The following is a 16042-nucleotide window of genomic DNA, read 5'->3' as shown; positions in this document are numbered from 1 at the left end:
TGTACGTTGCACCGTCAGGCAAATTGATGCAGCGTTTGGAGCTCGAAACAGAGTAAACCAGCGCGTGTGTCATCGGTTGGGGGGGGGGTGTGAGCCCGGCTTCTGGTGCACCCCGCTTCCTGCATGTAAACTGATCGTTTCGGAAACTAGAACTTTTTCAAAAGAAGTTACATATATGGTGAAACTTGTACCCAGAGGCTATTTTAAAATAGACCACACAGTGGAAAAGAGAACTGGGACTTCTTTTTTTTTTTTTACAGTGTGACAGGGAGAGCGCGCGCCACTGTGCCCAGTTAGGTGGGCGAAGGGGCACCAGGGAACACATCCTCTAGGAGAGTGGGGGGGGGGGGGAGGGGGTGTCAAGTCAGAAGTGCGTTGCTTGGCTTTATCAAACGGGAGTGAACATGGGGGGGGCAGCGACCATGCAGACTCCACACAGAAGGTGCCCCATGAGTCTGGCTGTGGAACACAGGGGCTCAACCGCAGAGATCCACACTGCAGGTGAGCAGGCCCCTGGTGGCTTTGTACTGTACCCTAACCCTGGTAGCACTCCTGTACCCCCCCCCCGGCAAACCCGATTCGATTCACGGATTCTTTGCGACCTGTAAGAGTGGGGCAGCAGGCCTCTGGGTAAGCACGAAGCCTCTGGCCTGGGGGGCGGCGTGTTCTCCTGCCCGCTCGCCCGCGGCACCTCTCCCTGGGCTCCTCCAGCGGCCCCAGGACGCCTCTCTCCTGACCTGCCCCGCGCACCCCTTGCGTGCAGGGAGGGGGAGGAGGGAAGACGCCAGGGGGCGAGGGAAGCAGAGGGGTCTCTGTGGGGGCGATCCCAGCCTGCAGTCGTGCTTCCTCTGTGTGCTGAACGGAAGGGAAAGCAGAGGACAGCCTGAGGCACCTGCCCTCTGCACGAACGTGCCACTGAGGAATGGGCACTTGGTACCAAGATGCTTACTGCAAATTCTTTAGAAGTTTTTTTTTTTTTAAGGCAAAGTTGCTCCTGCTTATGCTTGACGAAGCTGGAGAACCCTACAGCTAGAGTACACACTCGCCATGTGTTAGAGACACTGCCCTGTATCTCACAATTTAATAAAGCATATCCTAACTGTCTCGGGGGACAGCATGGTGGCTCAGTGATCAGCATTGCTGCCTCGCAGCGCTGGCACTCCAGGCTCAATTCCCAAACCTGGGGGGCTGTCTGTGTGGAGTTTGCATGGTCTTCCCATTTCCCCCCCCCCCTTTGGGTGTTCCTCCAGGTGCTCCGGTTTCCTCCTGCAGTCCAAAGCCATTCTGGTACTGTGGGTTAACTAGCTTTCTGGGAAAACTGGCCCTGCTGCGAGTTGGTGTTTGTGCCTGTCTGCCCTGCGGCGGACTGGTGTCCCGTCCGGGTTGTACCCTGCCTTGTACCCGCTGCTTGCTGGGATAGACTCCTGTTTTCCACCACGACCACCCTGACTCGGAAGAAGCAGATAGAAAATGGATAGAGGGGTGGACCTGTCTTGAGGGACATGATCATATCCGCAGTACATCAGAAACCACCAGTAACCAAGGTACCTTTGCACTTCGTTCTTAATGGACTAACGGGGAAAAATGAAAGAATAAATGTCCCGATCCATTTAAGAACTTTCATTCATTTCTTTACTTTCATCCATAGTCATTTTTTCATAAATATGAATGAATAACAACCGCATTCTTTTGTATGTTTTGTAGCAGAAAGATCATGTACAGTGTAATCCAGTGAATTCCACTAGTAAGCTTGATGTTTCCATCTCTGTTCTATTGCATAAATTTTGAAAATAAATATAGTGATAAAGACTTTTATGTACAATGGAAATTATTATATCTTTCTGTACTTTAATGCCTATTTACACAGAAAAAAAAAACAGAGCTTAGAAACTTCTGAAAGTCAGGCCTTCATGTACAAGGGTTTTCATCCTGACAGGAAAGAGTACTGGGCCTGCTTTCTTTTTTTTGTAAGAATGTTTTTCAAACGTGTTTTCCAGTCCGGTGTGCACTGGCTGTGGACGATTTCAGAAGCGTTTGGCCAAAATACTCTCTTTCGTAAAACCTCAACGTGATCTCTGGGCTGTAGGGGCTCATCCTGGACTGGGACCCTGGCTGTGATCTCCGGGCTGTAGGGGCTCATCCTGGACTGGGACCCTGGCTGTGATCTCCAGGCTGTAGGGGCTCATCCTGGACTGGGACCCTGGCTGTGATCTCCGGGCTGTAGGGGCTCATCCTGGACTGGGACCCTGGCTGTGATCTCCGGGCTGTAGGGGCCCATCCTGGACTGGGACCCTGGCTGTGATCTCCGGGCTGTAGGGGCCCATCCTGGACTGGGACCCTGGCTGTGATCTCCGGGCTGTAGGGGCTCATCCTGGACTGGGACCCTGGCTGTGATCTCCGGGCTGTAGGGGCTCATCCTGGACTGGGACCCTGGCTGTGATCTCCGGGCTGTAGGGGCTCATCCTGGACTGGGACCCTGGCTGTGATCTCCGGGCTGTAGGGGCTCATCCTGGACTGGGACCCTGGCTGTGATCTCCGGGCTGTAGGGGCTCATCCTGGACTGGGACCCTGGCTGTGATCTCCGGGCTGTAGGGGCTCATCCTGGACTGGGACCCTGGCTGTGATCTCCAGAGCAGATGACTCTATTGCTCAGGGAGATGATGTAAAACAGTGGTTTTCACAGTTTAGCACCATGAACAAGAGCTGATTCCTTTGGGCAAGTTTCCAGCCAAGACAGGTTTTGTTTCTTAAGCCCAACAGCAGAAAACAAAATTGCGAGACAGTACAATGAGAGGGAAGAGTCTAGATGTTATGCTACATTTTTTGCAGCCCCTGCTCTCTGTGCTGTATAGTATAGTCTCTGTACAGTGACGGTGTGAGATACAGGAGTCCAGTCTAGTCCCACAGTGCCAGTCCAGTGGAGCTGCACAGCTCCTGTCCTCCTCTGTCCTGTACAGTGACAGTGTGAGAGAGAGAGACATACTGTACAGGAGTCCAGTCTAGTCCCACAGTGCCAGTCCAGTGGAGCTGCACAGCTCCTGTCCTCCTCTGTCCTGTACAGTGACAGTGTGAGAGAGAGAGACACTGTACAGGAGTCCAGTCTAGTCCCACAGTGCCAGTCCAGTGGAGCTGCACAGCCCCTGCCCTCCTCTGTCCTGTAGAGGACAGTCCCTGCATGGTGACAGTGTGAGAGAGATGCAGACAGCCCAGTGGGGTCCCGCGGCGCTCGGCGGGGGGAGGCGCGCACGCGTCAGTCTCCAGCCACCTGATTGATCACTTTCTTCTTGCGGACCGACACCAGGTCGTAGAAGGGGTCCTTGGAAATACTGGCCCTGGGAAGGAGATGGAAGGGTCACGTGTTGGAAAGAGGGTGAGAGTGAAGGGGGGGGGGTGAGCACGGGCGGGTGGCTTTTTAGAGGCTGAGCAAACTCCTGACTGGAAGAGGAAAGGAAGTTGTTGGTGTTGCGCACACAGTCTAAATAAGCAAAACCTTTTAAACAGAGAATTGAGTCCTGGTTTTAAAAAGGGCTCTCTTTTATTTTTATGTCCCGTACATATTGGCTTTGACTATGGTTTGACGGTGAGAGAGATTTTCCAGACGTACGAGAGGCTCAGTTCTCTGCTATAACAGCATCGCGCCGCCACCTCCTTACAGAGTCTGGCCAGCCGTCCTAGCCTGATGAAAACTATGCAAAGCCGAGAGCGAGATCTCAGCAGATGGCCCCGTTTCCAGCACCAAGACAAGGCGAGAGCCAGCAGCTGCGTATCCCATGAGTCATTGCTACTGCTGAAGAAGATGGCGGTCTGGGGAAGAGGAAGAGGGGAAGGGTCCGGAACGGCTCTAAGCTCAGTCGCACAGGGTGAGCAAGCAGGGGGTGAGCAAGCAGGGGGTGAGGTCCCGGCGCTGGCGGTGAGACCTCTCTGTCTCTCTCTCTCTCTCTCACCTGATGGCCTTGATCCAGTCGTCCCTCTCCTCGGCGGAGGCGGCAGAGATCTTGTAGGACTGGTGCTTCCCCTCCACCACCCGGCCGTCCGTCTCCGTCTTGCAGGCTTTGATCTTCTGGCCCTTGCTGTTGGGGTTGTAGAGCTCCAGGCAGTACTGCGGACAGAGCAGAGGAGCCACTCAGACCCGGCTCACCGGCCAGGGCGAGCAGCCCAGTCACACCCCCCCCCCAACAAGACCCGGCTCACCGGCCAGGGCGAGCAGCCCGGTCACCCACCCCCCCCCAACAAGACCCGGCTCACCGGCCAGGGCGAGCAGCCCGGTCACCCACCCCCCCCAACAAGACCCGGCTCACCGGCCAGGGCGAGCAGCCCGGTCACACCCCCCCCCCAACAAGACCCGGCTCACCGGCCAGGGCGAGCAGCCCGGTCACACCCCCCCCCCCAACAAGACCCGGCTCACCGGCCAGGGCGAGCAGCCCGGTCACACCCCCCCCCCCAACAAGACCCGGCTCACCGGCCAGGGCGAGCAGCCCGGTCACCCACCCCCCCCAACAAGACCCGGCTCACCGGCCAGGGCGAGCAGCCCGGTCACCCACCCCCCCCAACAAGACCCGGCTCACCGGCCAGGGCGAGCAGCCCGGTCACACCCCCCCCAACAAGACCCGGCTCACCGGCCAGGGCGAGCAGCCCGGTCACACCCCCCCCAACAAGACCCGGCTCACCGGCCAGGGCGAGCAGCCCGGTCACACCCCCCCCCCCAACAAGACCCGGCTCACCGGCCAGGGCGAGCAGCCCAGTCACACCCCCCCCCCCCAACAAGACCCGGCTCACCGGCCAGGGCGAGCAGCCCGGTCACCCACCCCCCCCCAACAAGACCCAGCTCACCGGCCAGGGCGAGCAGCCCGGTCACACCCCCCCCAACAAGACCCGGCTCACCGGCCAGGGCGAGCAGCCCAGTCACACCCCCCCCCCCACAAGACCCCGGCTCACCGGCCAGGGCGAGCAGCCCAGTCACACCCCCCCCCCCAACAAGACCGGCTCACCGGCCAGGGCGAGCAGCCCAGTCACACCCCCCCCCCCAACAAGACCCCGGCTCACCGGCCAGGGCGAGAGACCCGGTCACACACCCCCCCCAACAAGACCCGGCTCACCGGCCAGGGCGAGCAGCCCGGTCACACACCCCCCCCCAACAAGACCCGGCTCACCGGCCAGGGCGAGCAGCCCGGTCACACACCCCCCCCCAACAAGACCCGGCTCACCGGCCAGGGCGAGCAGCCTGGTCACACCCCCCCCCCCAACAAGACCCGGCTCACCGGCCAGGGCGAGCAGCCCAGTCACACCCCCCCAACAAGACCCGGCTCACCGGCCAGGGCGAGCAGCCCAGTCACACCCCCCCAACAAGACCCGGCTCACCGGCCAGGGCGAGCAGCCCAGTCACACCCCCCCCCCCCCAACAAGACCCGGCTCACCGGCCAGGGGGAGCAGCCCGGGTCACCCACCCCCCCCAACAAGACCCGGCTCACCGGCCAGGGCGAGCAGCCCAGTCACACACCCCCCCAACAAGACCCAGCTCACCGGCCAGGGCGAGCAGCCCAGTCACACACCCCCCCCAACAAGACCCGGCTCACCGGCCAGGGCGAGCAGCCCGGTCACACCCCCCCCCCCAACAAGACCCGGCTCACCGGCCAGGGCGAGCAGCCCGGTCACACCCCCCCCAACAAGACCCGGCTCACCGGCCAGGGCGAGCAGCCCAGTCACCCCCCCCCCCCCAACAAGACCCGGCTCACCGGCCAGGGCGAGCAGCCCGGTCACCCACCCCCCCCAACAAGACCCAGCTCACCGGCCAGGGCGAGCAGCCCAGTCACACCCCCCCAACAAGACCCGGCTCACCGGCCAGGGCGAGCAGCCCAGTCACACCCCCCCCCCCAACAGACCCGGCTCACCGGCCAGGGCGAGCAGCCCGGTCACACCCCCCCCAACAAGACCCGGCTCACCGGCCAGGGCGAGCAGCCCAGTCACACCCCCCCCCCCAACAAGACCCGGCTCACCGGCCAGGGCGAGCAGCCCGGTCACCCACCCCCCCCAACAAGACCCGGCTCACCGGCCAGGGCGAGCAGCCCGGTCACACACCCCCCCCCAACAAGACCCGGCTCACCGGCCAGGGCGAGCAGCCCGTCACACACCCCCCCCCAACAAGAAGCCCGGCTCACCGGCCAGGGCGAGCAGCCCGGTCACACACCCCCCCCAACAAGACCCGGCTCACCGGCCAGGGCGAGCAGCCCGGTCACACACCCCCCCCAACAAGACCCGGCTCACCCGGGCCAGGGCGAGCAGCCCGGTCACACCCCCCCCAACAAGACCCGGCTCACCGGCCAGGGCGAGCAGCCCGGTCACACCCCCCCCCCAACAAGACCCGGCTCACCGGCCAGGGGCGAGCAGCCCGGTCACACCCCCCCCCCAACAAGACCCGGCTCACCGGCCAGGCGAGCAGCCCGGTCACACCCCCCAACAAGACCCGGCTCACCGGCCAGGGCGAGAGACCCGGTCACACCCCCCCCCCAACCAAGACCCGGCTCACCGGCCAGGGCGAGCAGCCCAGTCACACACCCCCCCCCCAACAAGACCCGGCTCACCGGCCAGGGGCGAGCAGCCCGGTCACACACACCCCCCCAACAAGACAGCAGCCCGGTCACACACCCCCCCCCAACAAGACCGGCTCACCGGCCAGGGCGAGCAGCCCGGTCACAACCCCCCCCCCAACAAGACCCCGGCTCACCGGCCAGGGCGAGCAGCCCGGTCACACCCCCCCCCCCAACAAGACCCGGCTCACCGGCCAGGGCGAGCAGCCCAGTCACACCCCCCCAACAAGACCCGGCTCACCGGCCAGGGCGAGCAGCCCAGTCACACCCCCCCAACAAGACCCGGCTCACCGGCCAGGGCGAGCAGCCCAGTCACACCCCCCCCCCCCAACAAGACCCCGGCTCACCGGCCAGGGGGAGCAGCCCCGGTCACCCACCCCCCCCAACAAGACCCGGCTCACCGGCCAGGGCGAGCAGCCCCAGTCACACCCCCCCCAACAAGACCCAGCTCACCGGCCAGGGCGAGCAGCCCAGTCACACCCCCCCCAACAAGACCCGGCTCACCGGCCAGGGCGAGCAGCCCGGTCACACCCCCCCCCCCAACAAGACCCGGCTCACCGGCAGGGCGAGCAGCCCGGTCACACCCCCCCCAACAAGACCCGGCTCACCGGCCAGGGCGAGGCAGCCCAGTCACACCCCCCCCCCCAACAAGACCCGGCTCACCGGCCAGGGCGAGCAGCCCGGTCACCCACCCCCCCCCAACAAGACCCAGCTCACCGGCCAGGGCGAGCAGCCCAGTCACACCCCCCCCAACAAGACCCGGCTCACCGGCCAGGGCGAGCAGCCCAGTCACACCCCCCCCCCCCAACAAGACCCGGCTCACCGGCCAGGGCGAGCAGCCCGGTCACACCCCCCCAACAAGACCCGGCTCACCGGCCAGGGCGAGCAGCCCAGTCACACCCCCCCCCCCAACAAGACCCGCTCACCGGCCAGGGCGAGCAGCCCGGTCACCCACCCCCCCCAACAAGACCCGGCTCACCGGCCAGGGCGAGCAGCCCGGTCACACACCCCCCCCCAACAAGACCCGGCTCACCGGCCAGGGCGAGCAGCCCGGTCACACACCCCCCCCAACAAGACCCGGCTCACCGGCCAGGGCGAGCAGCCCGGTCACACACCCCCCCCAACAAGACCCGGCTCACCGGCCAGGGCGAGCAGCCCGGTCACACACCCCCCCCCAACAAGACCCCGGCTCACCGGCCAGGGCGAGCAGCCCGGTCACACCCCCCCCAACAAGACCCGGCTCACCGGCCAGGGCGAGAGACCCGGTCCACACCCCCCCCCCAACAAGACCCGGCTCACCAGCCAGGGCGAGCAGCCCGGTCACACACCCCCCCCCAACAAGACCCGGCCTCACCGGCCAGGGCGAGCAGCCCGGGTCACACCCCCCCAACAAGACCCGGCTCACCGGCCAGGGCGAGAGACCCGGTCACACCCCCCCCCCAACAAGACCCGGCCCACCGGCCAGGGCGAGCAGCCCGGTCACACCCCCCCCAACAAGACCCGGCTCACCGGCCAGGGCGAGCAGCCCAGTCACACCCCCCCCCCAACAAGACCCGGCTCACCGGCCAGGGCGAGCAGCCCGGTCCAACACCCCCCCCCAACAAGACCCGGCTCACCAGCCAGGGCGAGCAGCCCGGTCACACACACCCCCCAACAAGACCCCGGCTCACCAGCCAGGGCGAGCAGCCCGGTCCACACACCCCCCCCCAACAAGACCCGGCTCACCGGCCAGGGCGAGCAGCCCGGTCACACCCCCCCCAACAAGACCGGCTCACCAGCCAGGGCGAGCAGCCCGGTTCACACCCCCCCAACAAGACCTGGCTCACCGGCCAGGGCGAGCAGCCCGGTCACACCCCCCCAACAAGACCCGGCTCACCAGCCAGGGCGAGCAGCCCGGTCACACACACCCCCCAACAAGACCCGGCTCACCAGCCAGGGCGAGCAGCCCGGTCACACAACCCCCCCCCAACAAGACCCGGCTCACCGGCCAGGGCGAGCAGCCCGGTCACCACCCCCCAACAAGACCCGGCTCACCGGCCAGGGCGAGCAGCCCGGTCACACCCCCCAACAAGACCTGGCTCACCGGCCAGGGCGAGCAGCCCGGTCACACCCCCCCAACAAGACCCGGCTCACCGGCCAGGGCGAGCAGCCCGGTCACACCCTCCCCCCAACAAGACCGGCTCACCGGCCAGGGCGAGCAGCCCAGTCACACCCCCCCAACAAGACCCGGCTCACCGGCCAGGGCGAGCAGCCCAGTCACACCCCCCCCCAACAAGACCCGGCTCACGGCCAGGGCGAGCAGCCCGGTCACCACCCCCCCCCAACAAGACCCGGCTCACCGGCCAGGGCGAGCAGGCCCAGTCACACCCCCCCCCCCCCCCAACAAGACCCGGCTCACCGGCCAGGGCGAGCAGCCCGGTCACACCCCCCCAACAAGACCCGGCTCACCGGCCAGGGCGAGCAGCCCGGTCACCCACCCCCCCCAACAAGACCCGGCTCACCGGCCAGGGCGAGCAGCCCGGTCACCCACCCCCCCAACAAGACCCGGCTCACCGGCCAGGGCGAGCAGCCCGGTCACCCACCCCCCCCCAACAAGACCCAGCTCACCGGCCAGGGCGAGCAGCCCAGTCACACCCCCCCAACAAGACCTGGCTCACCGGCCAGGGCGAGAGACCCGGTCACACCCCCCCCCCCAACAAGACCCGGCTCACCGGCCAGGGCGAGCAGCCCGGTCACACCCCCCCAACAAGACCCGGGCTCACCGGCCAGGGCGAGCAGCCCAGTCACACCCCCCCCCCCCAACAAGACCCGGCTCACCGGCCAGGGCGAGCAGCCCGGTCACACACCCCCACCCAACAAGACCCGGCTCACCGGCCAGGGCGAGCAGCCCGGTCACACACCCCCCCCCAACAAGACCCGGCTCACCGGCCAGGGCGAGCAGCCCGGTCACACCCCCCCCAACAAGACCCGGCTCACCGGCCAGGGCGAGAGACCCGGTCACACCCCCCCCCCAACAAGACCCGGCTCACCAGCCAGGGCGAGCAGCCCGGTCACACACCCCCCCCCAACAAGACCCGGCTCACCGGCCAGGGCGAGCAGGCCCGGTCACACCCCCCCAACAAGACCTGGCTCACCGGCCAGGGCGAGCAGCCCGGTCACACCCCCCCCCCCCAACAAGACCCGGCTCACCGGCCAGGGCGAGCAGCCCGGTCACACCCCCCCAACAAGACCTGGCTCACCGGCCAGGGCGAGCAGCCCGGTCACACCCCCCCCCCCAACAAGACCCGGCTCACCGGCCAGGGCGAGCAGCCCAGTCACACCCCCCCCAACAAGACCCCGGCTCACCGGCCAGGGCGAGCAGCCCAGTCACACCCCCCCCCCCCCCCCAACAAGACCCGGCTTCACCGGCCAGGGCGAGCAGCCCGGTCACCCACCCCCCCCAACAAGACCCGGCTCACCGGCCAGGGCGAGCAGCCCAGTCACACCCCCCCCCCCCCCAACAAGACCCGGCTCACCGGCCAGGGCGAGCAGCCAGTCACACCCCCCCCCCCCAACAAGACCCGGCTCACCGGCCAGGGCGAGCAGCCCAGTCACACCCCCCCCCCCCAACAAGACCCGGCTCACCGGCCAGGGCGAGCAGCCCAGTCACACCCCCCCAACAAGACCCGGCTCACCGGCCAGGCGAGCAGCCCAGGTCCACCCCCCCCCCCAACAAGACCCGGCTCTCCGGCCAGGGCGAGCAGCCCGGTCACCCACCCCCCAACAAGACCCGGCTCACCGGCCAGGGCGAGCAGCCCGGTCACACCCCCCCCCCCCCAACAAGACCCGGCTCACCGGCCAGGGCGAGCAGCCCGGTCACACCCCCCCCCCCCCAACAAGACCCGGCTCACCAGTTTCAGGTTCAGTTCAAAACACAGTTATTAAAGATCACAAGTGAATGCTGAAACAGAGCTTCTCTGGCAGTACCTTTCAGTCTGATTGGTTACCCTATTAGCTATTTAAAAGCACAGGAAGGCTCTCCCCAGGCCACTCCCCTGACCCGAATGCCAGCAAGGAGCTCTTGTCCCAGATCTGGAGCTGTTAGGGACTGGTAGACAGTGGGACAGTGCTAAGGACTGGACTGGACTGGAGGTGGACTTGCTCTGTTGAATTATTGAGAAGACAGGCTACAGAGCCCAACCTGAGACCATGCCCTCGGTCCTGAACAGAACATACCGGCTTCCTGGGTTCCGCCACCTCTCTGACACACAGGTTCTCAAGTGGAATGATCCCTCTGGGCTCCTTATCCTGGGGAAAAAAACAGTGTGTCATGAGATCATTCCCGAGACACGCCTAAACCAAGGTGCCTGTGCGGGTCTGAATTTAAGCAGACACTGAGAGGGAAGCAGTGTGGACCCGTGCACTAGGGACAGACAGAGACAGCTGCAGGTGAATTACAGCTTAGCTGTCAGAACAGAACTGCACTGTGCATTAGACTGGGGAATTACAGCAGCGCAGGACCAGGCCCACAGAAGGACGCATGGAGAGAAAGAAGTTAACACTCACTGCGGTGTATTCAAAGTAGTAGAGGCAGTTGTCAGTTAAAATAAACCATCTTCTCTTCCAGGTTTTCACTCTTCCGCCTTCAAGAAATCAAGAAAAACGACTCATTTAGATTGCCGACGTACTCTTAGCAACCTGAAAAAAGAACTTTAAAAAATTGCAAGTAATCCATTCAACATTTGCAGATAAAAAAATAGCCATCTATTCAGAAAGTTCCTTTGTAGGTGTCTTCCAAAATGAATGATATAATACAATACTCCAAAGGACAGGATAAGCCCCTACAGCCCGGAGGTCACAGCCAGGGTCCCAGTCCAGGATGAGCCCCTACAGCCCGGAGATCACAGCCAGGGTCCCAGTCCAGGATGGGCCCCTACAGGCTGGAGATCACGGCCAGGGTCCCAGTCCAAGATGGGCCCCTACAGGCTGGAGATCAGTGAGGTTCCTATGCAAATATATCACATCCTTGGGCTGAAACACTCCACTGAGCTCTGATCTGCTCAGATCTAGACATCGGGATCAGTTGGGAATCTGCTCGGCACAATCAGTTTACAGCCCAGCACTGGAGAGGGTAGTGGTGATAGCAAGTGGGAGCAGGGAGTGCTTGTCTCACCCAGTTTCAGCAGCCAGCCCTCGCGGTCGGGGTTGAAGAAGGTGTGCGTGACGTCATCCCCATCGTCCTCTGGGATTTTGAAGGGTTCGTTCCGGATGCCCTCGTACAGCTTCTGCTCAGACACACGGAGAGAAGCAGAAATAGGTCCACATGCCTAACAACTGTGTTTTCCCATCAGCCTGTTCGGGGAAGGGCACAAATACCGCCAAGCCGGATTAAGGAGATCCCAGGGCATGTTTACTAAGGCTGTCTTAAGGAGATTCTTGTCTGGACCACATTCCCCAGGAAGGCTGTGGTCCTGCTCTCCCAGGCTCCCGGCCGCGAGGGGCTAGCTCTGGACACAGCGCGGTCCATGGGGGCGAGGTGCTGCTCTTCCTGTCTCCGGGGGGGGGGCGGAGGCGAGCCGGGCTTACCGACAGCAGCTCCTCGGGCAGGTCCCCTCCGTTGTTGATGCCCCTGTTCATGATGATGAACCTCTCCAGTGTCATCTTGTCCTTGACGTTGGGGTTGTGCAGGCTGGTGTTCAACATGATGACGGCGAAAGACAGGATGTAGCAGGTGTCTGAAATCATAGGGGGGCATAAGCTTAGCTGGGGCAGTTTGTACTCGAGAAACCTTAGTTTAAAGTGGCATGGGGGGGCAGGTGATTATTTAAAACCTGGTGAGGGTCAGAGGCAGGCTACTTCACACCACCTACATCCTGGTCCTGGACAGTCCTGTGTCTGCAGGTTTTTATTCCAGCTCGGTTCTGATTGACAAAAATCAGCACATAATTGGCTTTACGAGACAAATCCTAGCAACGTCTCCCATCTCTGCAGGTGCAGCTGCTTTAAGGAGACTTGGAAAAGTTTTTAGTGCAGCACGGTGTCAATCAATTAAGTCACGTTTGAGACCCTGAGAGGGCAATGAGTCCAGATCGGTTGGAGATTCTTGTCTGGAACACATTCCCCGTGTGGACTGAGCGGCTGCCCTCTGTCACCTGACTGCTTGGAGCAAGACGATTGGTCAGGCATCAATTTAAAAGGCAGGAAGCTCAGAGGTCCTATAGTCAGTTACCATTTTGCCCTGAGGACAGAGGGCAGATGCATCTCTGGATATGAGGAAAGGAAGTCAGAGACTGGCTGAGCACCCATGAGCTGGAATCATTGAAGAAGTGCACCTGAGGAGGCTCAGAGCTAGACCAAAGTATTGAAGAGTCTCAAAGAGTAACTGAATGCTGTCAGGTTGGTAATAAGTGTCCAATAGGTGAGTCAGGGACATTCAAGTAGTCTAGCAAGAAACTCAAAAGGAGCTCTGGGCTTTTGTTTGGTGTGTGAAAAATGTGTTTCTATGCACTGTAAACAAAAGGCCGCTTCTTAAACGATTCCAGCGCGCAACAAAATCATAGATCACCGTAAAGCCTATTACAAAACCCTTTAAAGTATGCCATACTGCCCCCTAGTGTTACGGAGGTTAGCATGCAAACCTGTAGACTGGAAGACATCAGAGTTGCATTCACAGTAGCGTGTGGCAAACGCCTCCATCATCCTGTCAATTTTCTGCGCCTCTCCAGGGAGCCGGAAACTCCACAGGAACTGCCTGAAATGAGCAAACGTACAGGCAGGTTAGCTGGAGGCTGACACAGATACGACAGGTATGACAGCACCAATTCCCCTTTGTCCTGGGACACATTGGGGCCACACTGATTACTCAAACCACCGCCTGCACTGCTACTGCAGGGGCTCCTCATTATTCCTTGTGGATGACTGACAGGAAAGAGCCACAAGAAGAGAAAAATCAGTATAATGAACTTATTTCCCATTAGAGTTAACGAGATTTTGAGTTCTTTAAGTGCCTTTGCAACAACTGTCGGGGAGTTTTGTGCCATGAGAAACAACAGAATAAGGGTGGGTCGGGTTCTATGCGGTGGATGATTATACAGATTCAGCATGATAAATATTGAGAATAACCTCGCCATGTCTCTTCACAAAGACGAGAGGGTTGAGAGGGAAACGCTAGGCATTGTGGGAAAAGAGCTGGCGTGATGTCACGTCCCCCACAACTGAAAACGGTGCAAAGACTTTTGGGAGCGCTCTGACTGTGCAACACGACAGTGCGTGCGGTTGTCGGCAACCCCCCCAAATCCGCAGGGATCAATGGGTGTTGAAAATTGTTCCTTAATGGAGGATGGGCTTATACAATAAAGAACACAAAAAGGGACATGACTAACGAGTGCCACCTGTACCACTGTACAGTACCACTATACTGTGACTGCTCTACTTAGTTCCACAGGGATAAATACCACTATCCGTCAGATAATTATGTATCTGATTGTCAGAGTGTGTGTGATCTTACAGAATTTCTAGTTCTGTAAAAGTACCTCTTCTGACTTATCTGTTTGCATGTGCCATGTGCGCGATGACCCACCTCAGTGCTTGCACTAAGTTGAGGTCTGCAAACTCGTGGAGCTCCACAAAGGCCTGTAAGATTTTGAGATGCATTTCCTCCCTGTGAAGAAAGTAGAAAGGAGAACATAAGAGTGGTTCCTGCTGGGAGGAGCCCCAGCTAGTGCTGAGTCACAGATTCAATCCCTCTGTGTGCCATCAGATCCCAGTTTCGGCTTCAATAAAATGGTGCAATGGGTTCTCCCAGAAGCTCCTGGCTGATGTCAAGGAAACCCCCCTATTTATAGTGCTACATGCACCTGTTCTCTAATTCCTCACTGGGGTCTTCATTCCCTTTCTGATCAAGGAGCAGTCCCCTGAGATGATTTTTGTCACGCCTTAGTAATAATACCGGGGATATTTGGAATGCAAGAATGAATACTGGTGAACTAAATGGATACAAGATGCAGAGAAGATGAATTATCTCAGAAAAAGATTAGGGTGCTGCTGTTAATGGTGTTGATGGTCCAGTAGGTGGTGCTCTTGTCTCTAGGCTACAGCTTCCAATCCAATTGCACAGTAAGGTGACAGGTCATAAAAAACCCATAAATTCATCAAGGTGTTAATCCCAGTGTCTCGACTAAAGTCCAGTTGGATCCTACTCAATGTGCCCAACTTAAACTTCCTCCTAAAATGAACTAGTGAAGTAATTTCCTCAATCCACCAGTTGATCTGCTTCGCAGTGGGACTGCTGGGGCAGAACATGTGCCTTGCAAACTGTGCTTCCATTTCCAGCTGGGTCTTCCGAGAGGAGAAGTGTTTCAATGAGCCCTGGCCTGTGGGCCACCTAGGGTGTGCCCCAGCACTATAGCACGTTGTCATGGTTACCTCTCTCCCAGGAAGTCCCCGATGGCTGTCTTGTTCAGCCCTTCCTCCCTGTACAGGAAGTCAGCCACTGTCTGCGGATTCCACTCCAGGAGTTTGTTATTGATCAAGTACTGGATGCCCTGGACAGAGGGAGAGAGAAGAGAGAAGACGGGGACACATATTTCGTAAGTCATGTTCTCTGAGACAAATCAAACCTGTGCTGCACAGTGTAACTCAGCAAGTTATCACTCTGGTTAAAATCAATGATTCCCAGTTTCCTTGGGTTTTCCAACTCTTAATTTAGTGTAACAAACCTTTTATTAAACCAAATAATGGCTTAACAGTTTTCTGGACTCAGGGCATAGTCTGACACTGGATCTTCCATGACTGTCAGTACCACCATGCAGTGAACAGCAGCTCCCAGCTTGACAGCTCTTAGCACAGCCCCACCTGTTCAGCAGTGAATGTAGTGCACACACACACACACACACACACACACAGGTGGGAGACATGCTGTCAGACACACACACACACACACAGGTGGGAGACATGCTGTCAGACGCTCTCAGTGCTGTGGGGCCCCACTGGTGCTGTTCAGCCCCATCACTGAGCCAGTCAGCCTGGGAGAGAGGTGAGCAGAGTCCCAGCGCCTGGCTCACCACTGCAGCTCGGGGGCCTGACGGGCTCAGCTGAGAGAGCTCCACTGGACTGAAAGCCAGAACACACAGGACTGGAGGAGAAGGGTGTAAACGATCAGGCCTTCTCCACATGGATCCTCACCCTGGACTCTGAACCTGCCTGATAACATTTCTCTTGCCAGGAGACACACCTTCCACAGGGTGCATGACTTCTTAATACAGCACCTCTCATGAGAAGGCAGATTCACTGGCAACAACACGTCAAACAAATGAAATACGAGCCCGGCGTGGAAAAAAAAGATTTTGTTTTGTTTTCCCCATAAACTGTCTGAATGAATGCACAGCCAGTGGGGGGAAAAGAAAGGAAGAAATCTCTGTGTGGGAAGCATGGGCAGGCTACCCCTCAGTTACGTAACGCTGCTGTCAAGCACAAGCCTG

The 16042-nt window shown here is 60.3% G+C and overlaps 1 protein-coding gene across 1 annotated transcript in view; it reads right to left on the bottom strand.

The window, feature by feature from the left end:
• Positions 1-1614: 1614 nt before the first annotated feature.
• LOC148821628 (cytohesin-3-like) overlaps positions 1615-16042 on the bottom strand; it is a 28331-nt gene continuing 13903 nt past the window's right edge. The window contains exons 6-14 of the mRNA XM_088930163.1: positions 14988-15106; positions 14143-14223; positions 13202-13314; positions 12150-12298; positions 11737-11848; positions 11130-11206; positions 10800-10871; positions 3945-4099; positions 1615-3332 (exon numbers count right to left, since the gene is read on the bottom strand). Of these exons, the coding sequence (XP_088786289.1) occupies positions 3251-3332; positions 3945-4099; positions 10800-10871; positions 11130-11206; positions 11737-11848; positions 12150-12298; positions 13202-13314; positions 14143-14223; positions 14988-15106 (960 nt within the window). The 3' untranslated portion in view covers positions 1615-3250. The remainder of the gene's footprint in view (positions 3333-3944; positions 4100-10799; positions 10872-11129; positions 11207-11736; positions 11849-12149; positions 12299-13201; positions 13315-14142; positions 14224-14987; positions 15107-16042) is intronic.

The sequence above is a fragment of the Atractosteus spatula genome, chromosome 13 (assembly GCF_055471065.1).
Source record: "Atractosteus spatula isolate fAtrSpa1 chromosome 13, fAtrSpa1.hap1, whole genome shotgun sequence".
In the NCBI taxonomy this organism is placed as follows: domain Eukaryota; kingdom Metazoa; phylum Chordata; class Actinopteri; order Semionotiformes; family Lepisosteidae; genus Atractosteus; species Atractosteus spatula.
This window is presented reverse-complemented; position numbering and strand designations above follow the sequence as displayed.